At 34.2% G+C, this 17,100-nt stretch overlaps 1 protein-coding gene across 3 annotated transcripts; it reads left to right on the forward strand.

Moving 5' to 3' along the window:
• Nucleotides 1-619: 619 nt before the first annotated feature.
• Nucleotides 620-17,100, forward strand: MYOT (myotilin). Of its 3 annotated transcripts, none has more exons than XM_007172207.2 (10): nt 620-725; nt 3,448-4,008; nt 7,993-8,167; nt 9,048-9,152; nt 11,511-11,560; nt 12,496-12,628; nt 13,667-13,874; nt 15,459-15,624; nt 16,114-16,247; nt 16,473-17,100. In XM_007172207.2, the coding sequence occupies exons 2-10, from the start codon at nt 3,653-3,655 to the stop codon at nt 16,643-16,645; spliced, it is 1,500 nt and encodes a 499-aa protein (XP_007172269.2). In that variant the 5' UTR covers nt 620-725; nt 3,448-3,652; the 3' UTR covers nt 16,646-17,100. The 3 variants fall into 3 exon arrangements, with proteins under 3 accessions (XP_007172269.2, XP_028019777.2, XP_007172270.2); XM_028163976.2 differs by having other exon boundaries at nt 11,514-11,560; XM_007172208.3 differs by lacking the exon at nt 16,114-16,247 and having other exon boundaries at nt 16,473-16,617.

Below are 17,100 nucleotides of genomic sequence, written 5' to 3' on the forward strand. Positions count from 1 at the left end.
GGCATATGCTATACAGATTCAGAGAACTTGCTAAAGAAACCAAATTGCGTTTTTCCACTTCCCCACCTTCCCAGTGACATAACACCATCATCCTGCTCTCCTGCCTTTGCCCAGACACACTCCCTCTCTTGAAACAAACTGCTTGAACCCCACTCCATTCCCCCTCCCATTTGGCAAGAGGAAAAAAAAGGCCTTCAGATGAACAACTATCCAATACAAATCAATTTGGAGCCCATCCATCACTGGTCTTATTTCTGGAGAAGTCTTAGCAGTTAGAATGTCAGTCTTAGAATACTATTTCCCTTTTAGTCCTTTCTTCAACAGGGAAGATCAAAGCCCCCACCGCAAAAAAGAAAATAAGTTTTCTTTATACTTTTTCCCATTTCCCAATTCTTTGCTCTTCCCCCTATATGAGCTTGCTAAAGCTATAGTCAAAGTTCACATCTAAAATAAAAAGGCTTGCAAGAGAAGCTCATGTAATCCCACTCCTTAAATATCACTAAGACATCTGAGATATTGTTTAGATTGTGGACTCTTACTTTGACATGCCAGCATAGGTAGATGGACAGGCAAGCACATCAGATGTCACTGTTTGGCAGCTGATAAAAGTCAGTGGTGCTATAATACTAAGCACAGAGCCACTAGATTAGTCTGTGAGGGAAGGGGATGCCTCTTCCTTCCCTTTAGTAGTAGGTTAAACCGAGCAGGCACTCTCTGGAACTCGGGTAAGTCCCTTCTTTATTCCTGCTTCAGTTTTGGGTTTTGTTTTTGTTTTTTGTCCAAATCAGAACAGTATGTAAAAGGTGATCTTCAGATAAAAAGTTCAAAAGCCACAAGATCATAATGGCATTATACAAAGATTTGAAAAGAATGTGACCTGTTCATTCCACTGAAATTGGAAGGCATTACAGAAAGGGTAGAAGGAAAGATAGTTGTGTGTCATTATTTTTAAATCATCATTTTTCTTTGAAAAGTGACACTTGATCTAACTGTAATTGTGGTAATGTCTTACAGCTTCAAAACATCCTCAGTTTTTTGTGCAAGTCTGTGCTATATTAGAGATGAGGGGGAAAGTCAAGATTTTTCTAAATAGGAGACTTAATAGTACTTTATTCATAAAATCTTTGAAATTTATTTAACATTATTTGGAATAAAATGATACTGTCATATAATAGAGGCATTATAGAATTGAATTGTTGAACAGTAACTACAAACGTGAAGAAAAACCTTTCAGAGTTACCTGTGTGAACATCTGTGTAAAATTTTGTTGAGACATGAATAAAATGAAATATTTGAAAGAACATATTTTTAATTGAATTTTTTTTAAAGAACAGTAATTGTTAACTATGTAGGCTGATACCAAAATGTACAAGATAGTTGACCTTCTAAAAATATATGTAAAGAAAAATAGCGAATTTTCTGGAAAATATCTACTGGCTATTTGTTAAACAGTTTATTCCTTCCTTGGTATTTGAAATTAATCTGAATGATTTGCCTGCCCAGAAAGGAATTTAAAACCAAACACTGGATTCAATTCTGCCATGGAAAAAATAAACCCATAACTATAAAACTGCTTGCCTTGAAATAGAGTCTTTTTTCTTTTTTTTTAGAGTATCTAATTAAAGCCTCCTTCTGGATGTTTTTCTCCAATAATTTAAAGGCCTAATATAGTTAATTACTAAAATACACTCTAGTTGAATGTGCTTGTATTCATAAACTCAAAATTAAGAAATGTATGACTTTTTAAGTGCCTTTTTCAATAGAATCTTTCTCTTGGCTGTTTAGTTGCATTTTTTTTCTTTCCTAAAACTGCTAATTTTAATATAACTCTAAACTACATGCACAGCCTGAGGATCAAGTTATTTGGTTTAGAAATTTTTCATTAAAAATGATACTTTCTTCAAGATAGGAAACTGAATAATTATAAGACTATGCTTCCATGATGACAAACAATTCGGTTAATTTTATTAGTTAAAAGTTTGATTTATCATTACCTCTGAGTTGGTTTATATTATATGAAACAAACTAAATGTATTTTGAACTAAATTACTTGATATTTTAAATAAAGACAGAATCAGTATTACAGCAATTTATGGCGCTAGTTTTTGTGTATAAAGTCTATATACAGTCCTGCCCAGATTTACCTTACTAATGGAAGAAATCAGAAGCAAATATAATTCTCTCACTTTGCTATACAGTAGAAACTAACACAACATTGTAAAACAACTATGCCCCAATTAAAAAAAAAAAAAGAAGCAAATATAATTCTTTAAGGTTGATTATAGTGACAAATGGTTTATCAAAGGAAAAATGGGGAACTACTCTCGGAAGTCAGGAGCGCCAATGCAGGGCTAAGTAAGAAAAATGGCACCCTTCTTTTCTTGGGAAACTGTAGGCTAGCTTCACAGTTGCCTCACTTCCCTTCTGTACATCCTGTTTGCCATTTCAAAAGGAAAAATAATATAGGAACTAAAGCAATTTCAAAATTAGTCTAAAATACATATTAAACATGTAAAAATAATTTAAAGTGAAACTAAATAACTAAGAGACCACAGAGACCAATAACTAGATAATACAATCTAAAAATAACAAAAAATTACAAAGGGCTCTGGAATACTGTCAGTAACGTATATTATATACACACACAGAGACACACGAATACAGTCACTCCTTAATATCATCTAGTTTGGTACTATGGTCAATTGGGAATCAAAGGGAGAAAAAGAAGCAGTGAATTATAAGGTAAAACAAAATCCACTCAAGGTTGACAATAGTGAAGAACAGATGTTTGCTCTACTTTGTGAAACTGTAAAAGGGTGAAGGAGCAAATACGGACAGTAATGTTCTTTACAAAAGAAGCACATTTCTCCCCTTGATTCACCACATCATTCATCACAGATCACCAGGGCATGAATTAACTGGAGTATCAGAAGAGCTGTTCATCGGTTTTGATGAGCAAGGGGAAGAATTCAGACTGTATAGAAGCTGACATGTTATATATTTACCTGCTAATAATTTTAAATCATTAACTCTCTGTGGTTAATAAAACTGTAGCCTCTGGGCAAAAGCTAAACATGAAACCATAAAATTATCACACTGAGCAACATCACAGGTTTTCTTTTCATAAATAACCACTTGGCAAACTCAAACTCAAACTTTTCCTACATCTTGAAGCCCCTGGGAGTGCTTTAAGAATCACCCAGAGACAAACACTTATGAATTCTTTTTACTTATTCTCAAGGGGAAAGTCACTTGTGCAAAGACAACAGATAAAGGAATGGGAAGTCTAGAAGCCAGGAAAGTTCCACCTTGAGGTGACTTTGAAAGCACATAAGCTTTAAAAAAACAAGCAAAAAAAAAAGCACAGAAACTCTTATTAAAGATCTTAAATAAACAGTACTGTTTTTTATGCAAATACTGTAACTGAATCATCTTCTTCTTTTGAAGGAACAATATTCTTCAAGAGAAGGCCACTCTATCAAAGACACGAGCACAGTATTCCCAGGATCTCAACAACGAGGTGCAGACCAAGGTTGCTTCTGATTCACTGCAACCTTCTGTAATTCCAGGCTTGCAGCCCCAGATTCGGGACCCCACCCTTCCAGGAGTAAATCATTATAAGTTGCCTTCAACTTCCATAAACCAGCTAAGCATGTTTAACTACGAACGTCCAAAACACTTCATCCAATCCCAAAACCCATGTGGCTCCAGACTGCAACCTCCTGGACCGGAAACCGCCAGCTACTCTAGCCAGACCAAACAGTCTTCTATTACCATCCAGCCCCGCCAGTGCAAAGAGCAAAGATTTTCTGCCTCCTCAACAGTGAGCTCTCACATCACTATGTCCTCCTCTGCTTTCCCTGCTTCTCCTCAGCAGCTTGCTGGCTCCAACCCAGGCCAAAGGGTAACAGCCACTTATAACCAGTCCCCAGCCAGCTTCCTCAGCTCCATATTACCATCACAGCCTGATTACAATAGCAGTAACATCCCTTCCACTGTGGACTCCAAGTAAGTGAATTTTTAAAAAATATATATATAGAGAGAGAGACAGATAGATAGATAGAACTGTGTATACCGTGAGCTTGTATCTGGGGTAGAAGGGGAGATAGGTTATGTACGTCATCTTCACTATCTAAAAAGTCAATGTGACATCAGAGTCTCATTCCATATTTCTCCTAGAACACCCTGAACCAGGGTACTGGCAATAAGTCATCTGACCCATTCTCCAGTGTCCAGGTTGAGCTGAACCCAAATCACCTATTACATAACACAATTACTTACCTACTATTTTCCATCTTCAAAAAAAATATTTCTAACATACTCAGGAACAGTGAACTATTCCCCCAGCTCTAAGTTAAGTTCCTCATGCTGTAAATTTAATTGCTCTGGTTCTGAGCTTAGCTGAGGTGAACACCTGTCTGCTCTTCTTCAGATAGGATTTCCTCTCACATAAGCAGAAGCTATTAAGTTTCTTCTCAGTCTTAGTCTTTTCTTCCTATCCATTTTCCCCTCTGATCCTGAACAACCACTTGGCTAAAAAGAAAATATGGGATTCAGACACTGAAGTATATGAATTTTCCCTATGATCAGAAGAAAGGACTGAATAGGTAAAGGCTCATGACCTTAAGGTTTCCTCTGGTAATTAAAACCACACTTTGTTCAAATTGGTTAGACCAACCTAAATACAGGGAAGAATACCTGAAGCCTTATGCAAGCATGTACTATTTCCACAGCCCTAAAACTGTCCTAGGAGAACCTGATATGAAGAAGGACAAAGTGGTTGTGCTTTTTTTAAAACATCAACTGAATACTTTGTGCTTATGCAAACTTTGAGCTATCAGTTTTCCTATTCCTTGGCTGGCTAGAATATCAGAGAATTAATCAGAGGCATCTGAAAAACTGTGTGATGGAATATATTTTGTTGGTTACAGGCTTATCAACAGATTTGCTGAAATTCTTGCTAATTTCTCTCAGTTTTCTCTAGAGGCTAATTTTTCTAGAGATTCCTATTGTTGGTGACAACTCTGGAAACCTAGGTGAACTCACCAGAGCAATTCAACTTGCAAAGAAACCTTTTCAATATTTTTAAAAATAAAAACCAGGAAAGCCAAAAATATTTGTTAGAATCCTATAGATACTAAGTTGAACCATTTGAAATGGCTGTTAAAAATTTTTGACCGACAAAAAAGGCATTCTCATAGGTTTGGCCTAATGATTTTAAAAGATGCCTTCAAGAATTAAGAGCCCGCTCTCTCTCTTCTATCTCAAATTCCCATTATACCCATTATCACATATTGTAGATTTTTCTTACTTACATTTTACCCATATAATCTTTTTCCATCTAGCTTTCAATTATTTCCAAATTTCCTGTAAAAGCATGTTTAAATCTAAAATAACTCTTTCTCACTAAAATATTTTTCTTAGTAAAGGCTTTAATCCTATTCCAAATTCCTGCCCAGAAAAGAAAGCCACCGAATAAATACTAGTGAGCCTCAACCATGTACCTAGCTCTCCACACAGAACTAAGAGAGGAAGGAAGGAAAAAATAGAGAGGGTAAGAAATAAAGCACAGAAGGACCCCAAACCAGAGATCAAAGATCCAGCTTTAGCTGCTCCATTTTCAGCAACCATAGATAACTCTTTTAATCTTCCCACAGCTACATGATACGAGTTCAGTGTCCAGCTGCACAGGTGGAAAGCTCTGGCCCTTTGAACATTTGTGCACAACTCCCTCATTTTTATGATGGGCTGAAGTTTGCCCTGTCTTCTATAATAATCCCTTGGATTCTGACCTAGAGAAGTTTGAAAGCTTTATTTAGCTTTTCATCAGTAGGAAACCCTTAAGCAAATGTTTTATTCAGTTGATCAAACCACAGACTAGAAATTTAGGGGGAACTCTTTAATTTTCACTATTCCTTTCAAAAAGCTTGCTGTGTGACATTCCTCAAGTTTTCCTTACCTGCTCAGTGATTCAGTTTTCTGATCTGTAATAAAAGTAAGGATTTATGTGATTAATGATAGGGGAAAAAAAAACCTATAAAACACTGTGCAAGTATAATATTAGTTTCTAATTATGAACAGATATCAAGTCCTAACACTTAAACCATCTAAACTGGTAATAATGCAGGTATTCAGTGAATAAAAAGGTGACTGAGGTTACATATATATCAGTGATTCTCAGGCTTGGTTTTGATAGTCCTTCAGGATTTCTCAGATATATTACATCATATTATGACAGTCTGACAAAAGAATTATTTAATGCTAATTCACTTTAGCAAACACATATGACTGGGTTTTTTTAGCTGAAAAAAAAAAAAAAACAAATGGGCTATTCTAACTTCATACAGTTGGAGAAATAGTAGATCTATAAAACCAAAGAAATTTTACCACTTTGACCTGGGAATTCAATCTGAAAACAAAACAAAAACATCTCACTATTTATTTAAACACTTGGTTTGGCTATTTGCTTCACTGAACAAATCAGATACAGACAATCCTGAATATCTGAAATACAAGGAGGGAAAATGTATATAATCAACTTTCAATACAAAGCATATTGAATACAATGGAAAATATTCATTCACTGAACTGATAGTGAGTATTACCTCACTATTTTGCAGGCTTTGTGTTAGTGGATACAAATAATACAACGGTGAGTAATAAAACATCTTTTTTTTCTTCAGTGTATTTACAATCTAGAGATTACTAACCAAGTCCCCAAAGCCTGCAAAAATTAAAACTCTGGCTCCACTCAGAGGAAATACATTTCCACTTAGCTTACAAGTTCTTTTAATGATCCTTGAGAATTTTTGAACAGGAACATGTCAGAGAACAGACCAAGGCTGCCTCATCTGGATATGTGGATTTATTATGATAATGGTAAAATATTCATTGAGGGCAGTGGCCAGTTTTCCCACATTAAATAGATATAAGCTAACACCTTCAGAGCCCTAAATAAACTAGGTAAAATCTGAATAAACCCTGTGAAAAGTGTGAGCTACCTAACAGATCTAAAAATATAGGACTCCCTAAATACCACCCCTGTCCTCTATCAGAATCAGCAGGGGAACACCAGGAGGGGGCAAGGACATCTTAGAAGAAAATTTAGGGTTGGAATTTGAAATAAGGATTTAAATCAAACTCTTCAACTGCCAATCAAATTTGCTTTCTTTTCCCCCAAACTCCTTTTTTTCTCAGTTTACATTTCTTTCTCCTTCCTCCTCTAATCATCCCTTTCTCTAAAAATCACTTATGCAATGTTGAAGAAACTGTTATTACTGCACAAGTTGTTATATCGTGCCATACTTGGATTGTCTAGAATATGAAATTAATAGGAAGTAGAAATTAAAATGTAAACTGTAGACTCCATTCAAAGCAAGAGAATATTCACTAAATACCAGTGGTTATGCTGATAAATGTTTAACAATCAGCTCTGGAGGAAAGAGCCATGATTTGTGGTATTTACCAATTTCCCTGGTGTAGATACTCCCACCACCACCAATTTCAAACTTTCAACATGAGATCACAGTGAGCTGGGAAGAGACACTAAAAATCAGTTCTCTTAAGCCCATATGAGTCAGCTCCAGCACATCGCTGCTTACTATCCACCCATAAATCAAACTTAGGAAATTCAGTTGGAATATTGGAAGAGCTCTCAAGCTGCCAGTAACTATTCTTACTCTCACTTCTTTAGGGAAGATCTTCAAGGAAGGACATTCTCATGTCTAACCTAAATTGCTCCTCCTGCTATTTAATTTTCATTTGCCAAGATGAAAAGAAACAAAACCAAAAACAAAAAACAGCTAGTAACCATTCTTATAAAATCCTTCTTGACTGTTATTAGGGCAATTGGTGCTTTAATAACACCAGCAGTACTAAATGGTAAATTCAACCTACCTAAAGGTGACTGACAAAATGATGCCAATTCTATTTTACATACCACACCTTACTTTAAAGATCTTCTTTTTAAAAAATCTTTTTTTCTTTTTAAAGCTATCAACAACCCTCAGTTGGCCAACCTGTAAATGCTAAGCCATCCCAAAATGCAAATGCTAAGCCCACACCAAGGACTCCTGACCATGAAATACAAGGATCAAAAGAAGCTCTGATTCAAGATTTGGAGAGAAAGCTAAAATGCAAGGACAACCTTCTTCATAATGGAAACCAAGTGAGCAAGATGTCTATTTTGTATTAAAAAAAAAAAGCCAATAAAACTATAAAATCTAATCTCATTAAGAAAGTTGTTTCTGTCTCACAGATCTATGTCCATATAATCAGCAAGGGAGAGGAGTATCTAAAAACAGGGAATATTTGGATCCTAGTCTGTATTTCTCTGCATGAAATCCCCTCTAGGAGTTCAGTAGTAAAAGAATGAAGCAAATGAAAAAAAAAAAAACAACAATCTGAATGATTCAATTTTGTTTTAAGCATTACCATAAAAAATATGTCTGATGACCAAAAAACTAATGGGAAATGCTGTCAACCTGACTTCTTCATGTACTTTGGTATATAGTATTCATGGAAAAATAGCTATAATTCTTATTATGCACATTGTATTAGTCACTGATCTCTGAAACAGTACTACTATATGCCTTTAATCCAAATACATTTAACATACGAGTTGCACTGCTCTTAACCAGAAGTTAGTAAATCAAATATAGTGCTCACTTAATAAAAGTTATTTCTGAATCTGAGGACATACGGTACTATATTCAAAGACAGAGCCAACAGGAACATGCAGAACAAGGAGGAAGACAAAGAATTTCCCTTTATTGGAGAGAGAGAGCCTTATTTAAGGGTGATTATGCTTGCCTTTACTAGGAGAAGAAAGAAAACAGAGATGAATATTCCAGATGAGGGAAGTGGCACTAGAATGAAAGGAAAATGCTTTGAATGAAAGAAAATGTTTTTTTAAAAACACAGTATCTATCATTCAAAGGCATAACTATACTTCTTTGGTATAATTCTTGGTGGTTTTAAGGTAAAGCTATACAAATAACTCTTATTAAATCTCATTACTATCTCCTTTATGATTTATTTCTTTAAAGCGGCTAACATATGAGGAGAAGATGGCTCGCAGATTGCTAGGACCACAGAATGCAGCTGCTGTGTTTCAAGCTCAAAATGACAGTGAGGCACAAGATCCAGCACAGGTAAATTAAAATAATCTTTATCTAACTGGAGCACTTTTCTTTTGTGTGATTTTTAAATGTCTGCTTTTCTAAATGCTTATAAATAGCATGTGAAGCAAAAGTCAATTACTTCCATACTCCATTACGTATAAAAAGTAGAGGCCATGATGGGTTGAATATATACACAAAAATATTTAATTTTAGCCCATTTGCTGGTGGTTCTAATATCTGCATATGAAATGTTATAAAGTCAAAGCACCAGAAGACTAATGGTGTCACTTTTCATCTGGACATTTAAGGGTCAGTTAAACCTAGGACTCTCCCTACAATATCTACATGGACAGAAAATTTATGAGTTGTAAATCTTTCGCAGGACAAAAGTTAAAACTCTAAACCAAAGTAATTATAACCTTTTCTCATAAGCTGTTTATCATTTCAATGTTTTAAAATAAACTCATGTACTAATGAAACATCCAATTCCTTTTGTCATGTTCCTGTATCTTAAAATGATTCTTATTAAAAACAAATCAAAATAAACAACAAAAACTTTATGAGTAATGGCTCCAGGATTAACAACAGCATCCTTTCCAAGGGATTAACTTTATGCAGAACATAAAGTGAATATCCCACAGGCTTGTTCCTGATCAACTTCATTTTAACAAGTTAACCTCAAAGAGAAGTGTACAGCTGGAGAGGCAAAATGAACTGCTATTGTGCTTTCTATCTTCCTTCTGAAGTTACCTCTCATTCCTTCCGTAGTTACCTCTCATTCCTTCCTAAAAAGTCCACAAGAAACTGGAAGCCAAACCGAGCATTCAAGAATTCCAACCTTCTACAGTATAGGAAGATGAAAATAAGACTTTTGTTTCTGTTAAATGTGACTAGATCTACTGAAAAGGATAGAGCAGGGTCTCGCACAGCAAGTAACTAGAACCTGAGAACAGAATTTAAATCTCTTTTGGCTACTGAAGAGTTCACACACTCATTTATTCAACTAATTTATATGAAGTACCTGCTGTGTGTTGGGCTCTGGAGTTGGTACAGGAGATTACAGCAAGAATAAGACACAAATATATCTCTATTAGAAGAAATAACCCAAAGTAACATTAGATTGATGATGGTTTATGTTATAAATTCACAGTGTATGATTTCAAGGTCAAGGGTGTATTGTTTTTCTCATTCATTCTTTAAAAACTTTAAAATGAAGGTGAAGGTACCAAGAAAAGAGATAGCAGCAAAACATATTATGAAATCAGAAAAGAAAAATCTTACGTTTTTTGGTACACTTCAAACAGTCTACTTAAATAATACAAAATGTCATCAAATTACATATAACTGAAATATCACACCTATGAATATGAATACATACATGTTCAAACCACTACAGGAAAAAGTCAAAAACATAATTTAGATATTATGAGTTTAAGTGGATTATTCTTATTTTTTACCAAAAAATTCATTGATCTTTTGACATTTGGCTTAGAGAAACTCAAAGCCTAGCCAAAAATTATTACAGAGTTGTAAGAATTTTGTTTTAGCATGACAAAATACATTAAAGTTCATCCCAAAATAAATTATTTGTACTGATCTGCTATGTTGTTTTTCATATATTTGGGTAAGGACTATATTTTCTACTTCTTTGTATCTCTCACTATACCAAGCACAATGAAATATATGGAATATGCAGTAAATATTTAATCAGTTAATTCTATTATAAATTCATCAATTCCTGATTTTATCCTCAAATATGAATAATTTTCTGGTGCTCAGATATAAATTCTAAAAGATGGTTGCTTAAATTAAATACACCCTTATTAGGCAGGAAGTAAGTAATGTTGTTTTTCAAAGGCTTTTCATAACTCTTCACATAGCTTCCACAGTGTCCATCAGGATTTTGTGCCATGAGCTAAAAAGAAAAGTATTTTCCAGTCTAATATGTGTTTACTGCTGTTGGTGCCACTTATGAGCAGTAGGCATAATACCCTGTATCTACTGCCAACACAAATGACTTCATGACTATTCCTGTTTTACCAAAGGACAATCTGTACTATGTGCTCCCATTTCAAATACACCAGGGGGACTCATCATCCTTTGCCATAAAATCGTCATCTAAAAAACGAACCACCATCAATTCAAAGTCTAGTTAATTTTCATAAATCATATCTATTGAATAGTCTCAATTCTGGGGATTTCTTGCTAGAGTATTAGAAGGTTAGTGCACTATATTTTAAATGCTTAACAGCTAAATATATAGAACTATCCATGACAGTACAAATACAGCCACAACAGAAATGTTCCTTTCAACTACGACTACTAAATTCTGCTTCATTTCAAGCTAACAACAGCATGTTAACATTATCACTTTGTTTTAATTTCAAGCAGCACAATCCAGAACATGCACGACTGCAAGTTCCTACATCACAAGTAAGGTAAAAAAAATTTTTTTTAATTTTAAAGAAACATACATTTTGCTACCTAAAATGTTTTCAGCTTAAAAAAAATGTAGTATTTACAAAGCCCTCAAGCTTCTTACATACTTTTTATACAAAGCAATGTGACCAGAGGGGATAGCAGGTTGGAAGGGATAAATTAGGAGTTTGGGATTAACAGATACACACTACTGTGTATAAAATAGATAAACAACAAGGACCTACCATATAGCACAAGGAACTGTTTTCAATGTCTTGTAATAACCTATAATGGAAAAGAATCTGAAGAATCGATATATATATATGTTATATATATATATATATAACTGAATCACTTTATTGTACCCCTGAAGCTAACACAACATTGTAAATTAACTATACTGCAATAAAAAAATATGGTTATAAAAAAAGAAAATAATGTTTATACTGCTTTAGAACCAATTCAAAAAAAAACAATGTGCATTTTCTAATGTCAAAGATGACAATAAAAATTTTTATCTGTTAATTATCACAACTATCTCAGAGGAAATTTTTTTTAATGTTTTGGTGAAATAAGCCAGGACCATGTTTCCATGCTAAACAACTTTTTCGTAACAATGGAAACCTGATTCTAATTATACAATCTTTGCATGTGACTAGAATTGTCCATGGGGTACTCTGCATTTTAATAGATCAGTTTCTTCATCAATTCATGGCACTGAAAAAAAGAAAGATGTATAATTTGTACCAGATGTTTCTAAATTACTACCACTTCTAATAGTCATCAAATATGCCACAGCTAAATACAGCTCTGCAGCCTCTCTCCATTGTTACTACACTATCAGATCAAACAGCATAGACTCTAGGGTTTCAAATTTGATGGCTAAACTATATTTGCATGAAAGGAAGAGCAATGACGACTCTTCTGCATAGTGATTATTAAAATATTTTTGTAGAAGTAGATCATCTTCAAGGGGAGATGTGAATGATCAGGATGCAATCCAGGAGAAATTTTACCCGCCTCGTTTCATTCAAGTGCCAGAGAACATGTCAATTGAAGAAGGAAGATTCTGCAGAATGGACTTCAAAGTAAGAGAAAAGTTCAAAAATACTGGAGAAAAATTAACAATGGGATACTAAGTTTTGAAAAATGTCCTCCTCCTCTTCATAGCTTTCTACACAGCTTGACAAGAAGTATGTATAGTGGATAAGAACACAAACTCTGGAGCTAAATTTACCTGGGTTAGAATCCTGGCCCTGCCACTTTACAGCTGTGTAACCTGAGACAAGTCACTTAACAACTCTATGCTTTTGTTTCTTTGGGAATAACAAATGTATCTACCTCATAAAGCTGTTTGAGGATTAACTAAGTAAACAGGTATAAGGTACTCACAATAGTGCCTACCACCTAATACTCTATATAAATGAAGCTTTCATAGCAATAGGATTTCTAAAGTAGAACGCCTCTTTAAGAAATTCAAGTCACCCTGCTCTCTCTTGGCCTAGAAGAATTCCTCAGGTTAAAATAACTTATTAAAAGGCCTACATTTTTATTATCCTCATTTTGGAGAACTTTTTCTTATAAATGTTTTTTCAGATTCCTTATGAATGAAAGTCAGTGTATGGATTTAATTGTCAAGGCTTATACGAAAAAACTTAACAAAATGCCATTTATACACCAGCACTACAGCTCAAGAATACTCAGTTTTGGAAAGGTTATTTGGAAAGGTTATCAGCAAGTCTCATATATATGGGCCTCTGGGACTTCATTCACACTTGCCATTAGCCAGAAAAGCCATATGACTTCCATATTCCTTGTGGAGACCAATATAAAATAACTTAACGTCCTTAATATAGTAATTAAGAGATCTTAAGGAGCCTGAGGTTGTTTATAAAACAGCTAGACATGTTTTGAGATAGTATGAAAATACTGTATTAATTTCAAGGGTTATAGTTTTTACTATTTTGTTAAAAATTATTGAAAGAAAATATCTTTTAAGCTCTTGTTTTGCATTTTCAATCACAAACCCACTCAGATACTGAATTGTTAAAATTCATAAATGGACAAATGGGTCCCAGTGATCTGTAATTTAAAATTCTATCATCTCCTTGTGTTTTCATTTCTAGGTTAGTGGACTACCAGCTCCTGATGTGTCATGGTATCTAAATGGACGACCAGTTCAATCAGATGATTTTCACAAAATGATAGTGTCTGAAAAGGGTTTTCATTCACTCATCTTTGAAGTGGTCAGAGCTTCAGATGCAGGGGCTTATACATGTGTTGCCAAGAATAGAGCAGGAGAAGCCACCTTTACTGTGCAGCTGGACGTCCTGGGTAAGCTTTCAAAGAGATCCTACAGAGCTCCTTAAAATTTTGTAGAATCAAAAAAGAAAGTGTTAAAAAAGAAAAACCCCAAGGACTTTATATTTAAGGTTAATGTCTATACTATAAACCCAGTAGAACACCAATTTTTATGTAAAAGCCACAGTGGGCAGGGGTTGGTGTTCTTGAGGGAAACTCAGTGAAACCAGAATGACAGATCTACCACTAAAGCTTTTCTGGAAGAGAAATAAAGGTAAAATATCAGCCAGACCAAAGAAGGTAGTATATTCTAGATATATTTCTAGATGTACAGTATGTGTAGATATGATTAAAGGGTCTTAAATGAAAATTTTTAGTCTAATCATTTATCTGGTCTACAGTCTAAAATAATCAATCTGACTCACATTTTCACAGAATTGTTATAATCACACATAGTTTAAAACTGAAGAGTAAATGTCAGCTTTTAGCCTTAGACTATGCACTCTTTACCAGGAAACTAGTCTCTAATTATGACAATAAAAACATGCTTACTTGCTTTAGAAAACAAGTATGGTAAAACTCATATCTCAAATTTGTCTTTAGTAGGGCAGTTCTCATTAAACTAATCTCCTGTTTTAAAATATTACAATTCAAGTGCTCTAAATGTATCACATTTGCAATGACTTAAGCCACAATATACTGCATAAGCGATATTTTGCTATAATTCACTGCTTATTATATAAAAACTTGATCAAGTTCAAGGATGGGCAATCCTGAGTTTGTATTCTACCCAGATGAATGAACAATCTTTAAGATTATTCTATGATATAATAAGGGCCCTCAGACTAAGGGAAAAACTAGTGATCGGGGAATTTATATACACACACACACAAAATCCAAGTGATGAAGCTTAGGGCAAATCCTTTCTGTGCCAATAGCTCCAAAAATACTACAATGTTAGAGCTGAAAAAGACTTTGGCAGGCATCCGTCCAATCTCCTCGTTACTCCTTCAGAAAAGTTAGGGTTATAGTATTATAGTATCAGTTCCTCTTTTCCCTCAGGTATTTGAAGAAAACTAAAGACATAATAATTATTGGCATTTGTATATTATTTTATAGTTTACAAAGTGCGTCTTCATTCATTATCGCAATTGATCCTCACAATAATTTTGTGCTTTGGTGGGCACAGCAGTAACTATTTCTTGGGTATCATTTTACAACAGATAAAATTTAGCCTCAGAGAAACTAAACAAAATTTTCCCCAATGTGGCATGGCTGGTGGGGCAAACAGAATTTGAACCCAAGTTGCTGGTACTCTTTCCAGCACTCATGCTGCCTCCCTATAGCTGAGATGATCTCAACTTGACTTAAATTCTTCCAATGAAACATGATTATAAATTCAACACATCATTACATTACTGTTTTAGAACTATAAATAGTATACAATATACAACAGTATTGCATATTATTTTAACTAAAGCTGAAACATAAAGCTTCCAATCCTGTCGTTAGTACTTTTTTAAACTTTTATATCAGCATACAAACTTCATAATACTTTGGTTTGACTTAATATTTTTTATAATATTTCAAATACGTGATTTTTTTATTAATATGTAGCAAAAGAACATAGAAGAGCACCAATGTTCATCTACAAACCACAGAGTAAAAAAGTTTTTGAGGGAGACTCAGTGAAGCTAGAATGCCAAATCTCGGCTATACCGCCACCAAAGCTTTTCTGGAAAAGAAATAATGAAATGGTACAATTCAACACTGATCGAATAAGGTAGGATAAGTATTTCTAGACTTAACTATACTGTACTTGGGTGAATCCAGTTATACTTTGAAATGTATTATAAATGGCATGCATCTGTGACCTCAATTTGTCTAATTTTAAAAACATATAGATGAAATTAACACAATATTGTAAATCAACTATACTTCAACTTTTAAAATATATATATATATAGAAATATAATAAGCCTCATTAAGCCAGATTCCACTAATCAGAAATGTAAGGGATAAAGTAGGCTAGGATTTACCTTTTTACTAACAATAGAAGAAGATGGCTCAAGGAAATAGATGATACAAACAAGACTGGGGGGATGTTTAATTCAAAAAACCCCATAGCTATTTGGCAATGACTAGCTACAGACTCAGAATTTCCAAATGCTTTTTTTCTTCCTATTAGTCTGACTCTGTAGGTCACAGGCATCATAAATAAATTCTCACAGGAAGATTAATTCCTTTACTTTCAATTTTTGTTTCTTTCCAGTTTATATCATGATAACTCTGGAAGAGTTACTTTACTGATAAAAGATGTAAACAAGAAAGACGCTGGGTGGTATACTGTGTCTGCAGTTAATGAAGCTGGAGTGACCACATGTAACACGAGATTAGATGTTACAGGTATCTCACGCTGTTATACAGTGCTATGTCAAGTGCTATAAAGAACTTAACTGGAAAGATTTAATAAGAAACATAAATTCCAGCATAGCATAAATTCTGAAGGATTCTCCCCATACATAATCAGTTTTGATTTTTTTTTCTCCCCCTGTCCGATAATGACTACCTAGTGCAACCCATTTGTTTACAACAAGTTTTCTAAATTAACGTTTATTTGATCCATTTCAGCCCGTCCAAACCAAACTCCTCCAGCTCCTAAGCAGTTACGTGTCCGACCAACTTTCAGCAAATATTTAGCACTTAACGGGAAAGGTTTGGATGTGAAACAAGCTTTTAACCCTGAAGGAGAGTTTCAGCGTCTGGCAGCTCAATCTGGACTCTATGAAAGTGAAGAACTTTAATAACTCTACCAACATTAGAAAACACAACAACTACACTATTAGCAATATATTCAATTAAATTTTTGAAATAAATCCATAGCTGTATTAACAGATTATGGTTTTAATTAGGTAATACAACTAATATATATTTATAATGCGTTTATCCTTTGACTCTTGCACATTCTGTTTACCTCTCTGGTTTGTGAAGCCTACAGAAAATCTGGGTTTGTAATTGTAGATGAAGATCTTAAAAAATGTGGGATTTTAATATTTAAGTCATACACATTTTACAACTACAGGTTATAAATGAATATCAACGTTTTAAACACATTTAATGCGTAATAAGATTTACTGGTACTGCTTTCTAAATACTGTTTTACCCGTTTTCTCTGATAGGAATACTAACATGGTATAGATTATCTGAGTGTTCCTTAGTTTTATGTCAAAAGAGAATAAAATTTCAAATATTTAAAACA

The sequence above is a fragment of the Balaenoptera acutorostrata genome, chromosome 2 (assembly GCF_949987535.1).
Source record: "Balaenoptera acutorostrata chromosome 2, mBalAcu1.1, whole genome shotgun sequence".
Lineage (NCBI taxonomy): Eukaryota > Metazoa > Chordata > Mammalia > Artiodactyla > Balaenopteridae > Balaenoptera > Balaenoptera acutorostrata.

Excerpts from the sequence above, each read along its gene's own strand:
- MYOT (XM_007172207.2), top strand. The coding sequence starts at position 3,653 with ATGTTTAACTACGAACGTCCAAAACACTTCATCCAATCCCAAAACCCA. Across the intron at positions 8,168-9,047 it reads TTCTTCATAATGGAAACCAA|CGGCTAACATATGAGGAGAA; the intron begins GTGAGCAAGATG and ends ATTTCTTTAAAG. Across the intron at positions 15,625-16,113 it reads TTCAACACTGATCGAATAAG|TTTATATCATGATAACTCTG; the intron begins GTAGGATAAGTA and ends GTTTCTTTCCAG.